The sequence below is a fragment of the Sipha flava genome, unplaced genomic scaffold, assembly GCF_003268045.1.
Source record: "Sipha flava isolate LNK unplaced genomic scaffold, YSA_version1 217_pilon_pilon, whole genome shotgun sequence".
Classification (NCBI taxonomy): Eukaryota; Metazoa; Arthropoda; class Insecta; order Hemiptera; family Aphididae; genus Sipha; species Sipha flava.
Window position 1 is genome coordinate 477,183 of NW_020272843.1, and position 6,000 is coordinate 483,182.

A 6,000-nucleotide genomic window follows, 5' to 3' on the forward strand; every position below is an offset into this window, starting at 1 on the left:
GTAGATATTACGTTATCACAAACGCAAAATTTAACCACTATCGCATTATATTTGTGTATGCATAAATACCTGTGATATTTTCTTAAAAATTGCATTTTGGTTTTTATGTTTGATAAATTTTGATATCTTTTGATTAAATTGTATATTCCCTCTATTCATTACTTCTCGCATCAAACGTTAATGGAAAAATATTAGATTACGTGTGTGATGTTATATTTAACGTATTGTTTATTATGTGAGTGTTATATTTTTGTATCAATAAACTAGATTTATAAATATTTAATAATTCTAAATAACTTACCTTCAAAACTTTAAAATTGTGATTTTTGTAACTATGTACCGAATTATAAACTTTGACAATACTTTAACTTTTAAAACAATAAACCATGAAATCTGAAACCAACTATCTAAAAAATGTGTCAAGTAAAGTTTAGAAATAATTTTTTTATGTTTATTTATTTTTAGCGAATTTAAATTATTTAAATAAATACAATTTATTTTTAATGTTTTATTCTAAGTATGTATATTTCATACATTATTTTCTTTCACTCAATTTATAGAACTCATAATGACTACATTGCTTCAAAAATTTATTTATAGGTGATTTTAGGAAGTAAAATTAAATACTTGTGTATTAATGATTGTTATTTTAACATGAATTCAATTTAATTGTTTAAAACGTAATGTCAATAATTATTTTGTTTTTATTAGATTTATGCGCACGTATATGATTGATGTTATTTATGAAAGGAAAGAGTTGCAAGACTTACAGAAAGAATATGATACTGTAATTCAACAGATAATTAAACTTCATTGATAAGGAAAAACTTATTGAGGATTTGCAACCAAATTAATCCCCTTCTGTACCTTAAGTTGTTTCAGATTCAAACGATAATGAAATCGGTATCTGATGATTAAAATATATACTTTATATAAAATAGGTATATTTGTTTATTAGTTAGTAAGTTTTTATTAGTAGTTCATTAGCTAGTAAAATAAATCTTCTATTAATATTTTTTTTTCTAATTTTGTTTATTGAGACGATCATAATGTTTTTTGTAAAAACCTCAATGTAGAGGGGGATCAAGGTATCTACATGTATTTATATGACTATATGTACGACATTACCATTTTTTCTCCCAGAATATGAGGTTTGAGCAGATTGCTTTTCCTTGTCTTAATGAAGTGGGTACTAATTGGAAATTCTGTGACGCAATTAAACAATAGTATGGCTCATAGAATTAAAATTAAATACAAATTTATAGGGTTTAAATTTTTCACAAGTAGATGATTAAATCATAGCACTGAACTTGCTCCAGACAACTTGTTGGGCACATAAGAAATATTTGTAAAAAAGATGCCATCGTATAAGCCACAGACACAGGAATATAAGCCCCGTCGATCTACATATTTGTTTATGATATACATATAATATAATATATTATATATACGAGTATATGTAACATTCTATTTGTATAAACTAATCATTGGTTATTAATTTATTCATATTTTGTATTTTATAAATATTATAGTACTAATATTCAGTGCCAATCTAACCAGCTCTATAGATTTTGAAGTCCGGTGCAGAATTTGGTCGGACTCCATATAATTTAATAGATTAACTCTAAGAAAATGTTAGAAACCTAAATTTTATTATAGTTTTTAAAATAAAGTAATTTAAATTAAACTTAATTCTTGAGTATAAACGGTACTTAGACTATGTATTATTGAACATAGTGAGATAAATATGACGTAATAATAAAATATCATAATACAATTTACTGAAAAATAGAGAGAGACTTATAAATTATAATAATAATATTTTATTTAGTACTTCATCGTACTTCACACATATTCATACAGTAAAATTTTATAATAAACTAAGATCACAATCTTTAATACACAACACCCAGTAGACATCTACTTTGTTTATCCAAAAATATTTCCTAAATATACATGATCACAATAAAAACGCTTGATGATAAAAAAAAAGTCATCAATAATTACTGTGAAATAAGTTCAGTATAACAATTAATATTAGATCAAACTTAGAAAAAAAAAGTTGCTGATAAAATAATTTGAAATAGTATCTTCGTAAGTATAATTGATTAAGATAGTCTTTAGTAAACATTTGATGTGTCATATTCAACATTTTTTTAATTATCTTCCATTTAGAAAAACTACTGTGATACTTTAAAATAATATTTTAAAAGCTTTTCTAACCAGTCGAAGTTCATACAAAATATTAGAATGTATATTAATATAAAAATTTAATAATTTAATAAAGTTAGATCGAGTTTTCGGTGATAGAAATTTTTGATTTCCCAATCATAAAATCATATCATGTATCTAGAATTGTAATAATACCTGTTCAATATTTAGTTCAATATATATTAAACGAGTTAATTTTGTGTGAAAAAATAAAGAAATATCTGCAATCAATGATACAAAAATACCGAGCAATTATGTGTAATTTTAGAGGACCATAACAAGTTCCCACTAGTTTCATCGTTTGTTTAATACTAAATAATTCACAATGTATTAAATAAAATATTAATTTTTTTTTAAACTTATAAAATGGTTGATACATATTATTTTTAATTACACCTAATTATATGTGTCTTTAGTTATGATCATCTTTAAATATACCAGTGTTATGAACCCCTCTGCAAATAAATGCTGACTACGCATTTACGACAGTCATCGTACGACCGACCGGAGTAATGCGCAGTCAGTCGTGTTTCTATCTAACTACAAAACAGTGTATAATTCTTAAGTTAAATAGTATTAAGTTATTCATTGCCATTAATTAATAAACCGACTCAATAAATCAAATGGTATTTAATGTGTATTTAACATCCACACGTTGGATAATAATTCTTCCTCGAACCCCACACTACCGAATAACCGTCACGGCGGCATTATTCAAGTGAACGAGGCATAACTCAGGAGCTCATAACACCAGCAATAATTATAAATAGCTTTGTAGATAGGTTTCATAAAAAAACAAGATGTTTATAGTATTTGATTCAAAATTGTATTATTAGTGCTCGATTCTTTTCTTATAAAAAAATATTTGTTTATTCTTCCACGAATGATTACAATAGAGTACATGAAAAATACTAATTCATAGAAACAAGCAGATTGATTCAATTAAAAAAAAAACTCAACTTGCACACTATGCGAACTATCAATATACTTATGTATAGTTTATACCGATGAAACTATTAATAAATCGATATTATATTGAGATTTAGCAGTTAAAATAAAAATAAAAAACGTGGCATACCTAGTCATTCAAAATAATAAAAATATTAATTTTACAGTGCAATAACATAAAAACTTATTTATTTATTTATTATTGGTTTATACGAACGATACGCTTGATAAAATACAATGAATGTAAATTAATATAGAATTTGAAAGAAAATTAACTAAAACTAATGTAAATATACAGAGAAAAATTAATCAAAGGGGAAAGAAGGGTCGATAATGGCGTTCAACATTAGACATCGGAGAGGTTCATTGGCTAAATAATTAGTAAATGCAAGAGGCAAGTAAAATTAAGTATTGGGATCTAGAGTTTCGTTGGTAAAAAGAACCTTTTTAAAGACCATTTAAAAACGGAATTACCGCAGAGTACCTACGATCAGCTAAAGATGAAAGGCCTAATAAGGAAACAACAGGAGTATATTCATGAGGAGCGCAAGGAAAATGGAAAGAGAAGCTAAGGAATTTTAGGAACTTACGTTGGACCCGCTCGAGTTGTTGAATATTACAGGCAGCCTGAGGAACCTTGATCAGGACCCCATATTTAATTCTTATTTTTCTTTTTGGGGAACAATATTTTTCAAAGGTCACTAGTGAACAACGGAGTGAATGTAGGATCATAGAAATTGAAATGGGGTATATAAAGAAACATAGATCTATGCAGGACATCACAGAAAGCATTGAAAGCTGATTTAGAGTCAAGGCGAGAGGAGTTGGAAAGCCAGTCAAATGTAGGCAAGAAAGAACGAATGAAATCATAATTAACTTTACGAAAGTTATGGAAAGAATAGTTACGACTCGAGATGGGAATGGGTTGGTGATACGGGAGTACTATATTCGTCGGTAAATGGTAACAGTCATTATCTTCACTGATCACAGTTATGGGTGCCTATAACATATTGTTTGCCTGCTCCCTATATAATACGTGTACAAATCACATATTCATACAAACACGTTTAGCTTTGTCGATGCTATTACATATACTGGTACCAACAATAATATATTTATACACACTACATGCATACGTAGTGTTGTTATAAAGCAGATGCAATATTTCTTGTTTAGGTCGGATACATCTTTACGTGATTTCAGGTTGGTTCTAGGTATTTCATTTTTTTTATAGAAGTGAGGGTTGTTCAAGGCGATCTACAATGTACATTTTCGGTACATTATATATAATGCTACGGCATATAACTATTGGCGTTGTATTATAAAAGTACAAATAGGTGATTTGCGTTAATTTTTGTATGCACTGTAAAAGGGCATTAAAACTCACATTTATCAATGGGGCAGTTGATCTCTCCCTCCAATCAACTGTTAACCACAGTTTTACTAATCCTATTACGGGTTTTCGGAACAATGTGCGTGTCCTTGTTAAATTTTACTGTTTTGTCTTAGAACTAGATAACGACTTCGGGGACAAGACATTATGTGGTTGAATCGTACGCAGTGCGTGATTTATAAACACGTATATTATTATGTAGGTAATATCGCGACGTCGGAACGAACGAGTGGGCCATGCGCACGTGTGCGATAAGGATTATGACAGTTACATGTTACGAATAGAATGGAAAATTGATTTGGACTTACCGACGGGTTGGCCATGCATCTGCGCATCGGATCCGCGGAATTCCGGTACGTCGGTGAGTACCGGCCGGGAAAACACGGTCCAGTGGCGGTGATCGGCAACGGCGGTTTGCCGGCCATCATCTTTTCCGATCCGTACATCATGGTCATCATACCATTTGCGACGGAACAGCGAGTAGGCGACCGTTAGCGACGGTGTACGCGACGACGACAACAATATACGTTTCCGGGGTGGCGGCGGCGAGAGAATCGGCCGGTAAACGCCTGCGTGCGGCTATATATTATATATTATATTATCGCGCTTCGGCGATGCGGCGCGCGTTTAAGGACACCCGCTCGCGTACCGCGGTACCTGTGCGCACCGTAATGCACTCGTGTGATTTTTCGAAAATACTATTCGTCACTACCCGTAACCCATTACCGTACACTTCCGGGACGCGAACGGTGACATATTTTCATATTATCGCCGTGGAAGGGACCGCCGGTTCGGGCGGCGCGAATAAATCGGAACCGAAGGAAAACCAAAAAATGTTAAAAACGATCGATGTCCGTCCGGGGACCGCGAAGGCTGGCGAACGTCGACGGACGATAACCCGTAATAGTTATAATTATTGGTTTTTTTTATTTTTTTATTTTTTTTTTATGTATTATTGTTGTTATATGTTTTTAACTATTATATTGTTATTACAATAGTGTGTCGCCGTCGGAGCACGTGACGCGAGCGGTGAACGTGAACGCCGTACGAGAGTGCTGTTCTGTACCGATCGCGGGCGACGTGCGTATATCGCGCGGCGGGGCTGTGATGCTTCGCTCGTATCGCCCGGCGGTCTGCGCGTCCGGCGGCACTGTGATCGCGGTCGTCGTCGTAGTCGCGCGCCGTGGGCAGGATCGTGACGCGCGCGCATCGGTGACGCGGCGCGCAGGGGCGTCGCGGAACGGTCGCGCGTGCGCCGCGCACTTGGCCATGGCGGCCGCGCGTTGTTCGCCTGGCCCCGACCGCGCGGAGCGCACGCGTCCACCGGCCGCCACCGCCGCCGCCGCCGTCGACAGCCGGGGTCAAAACGTAAATATGATTTCGGCGTGCCCGCGTATAATACGCACTGATGGGTGTTTTAAACTCAACTACCCGCCCGGCCCGGAACC

At 33.7% G+C, this 6,000-nt stretch overlaps 1 protein-coding gene across 1 annotated transcript in view; it reads right to left on the minus strand.

Annotated features, from left to right (window-relative positions):
* LOC112683017 (inhibitory POU protein) overlaps positions 1 to 5,722 on the minus strand; it is a 45,775-nt gene extending 40,053 nt beyond the window's left edge. Inside the window, exon 1 of the mRNA XM_025553853.1 lies at positions 4,861 to 5,722. Coding sequence (XP_025409638.1) covers positions 4,861 to 5,010 — 150 coding nt within the window. The 5' untranslated portion in view covers positions 5,011 to 5,722. The remainder of the gene's footprint in view (positions 1 to 4,860) is intronic.
* Between the last annotated feature and the right edge of the window lie 278 nt (positions 5,723 to 6,000).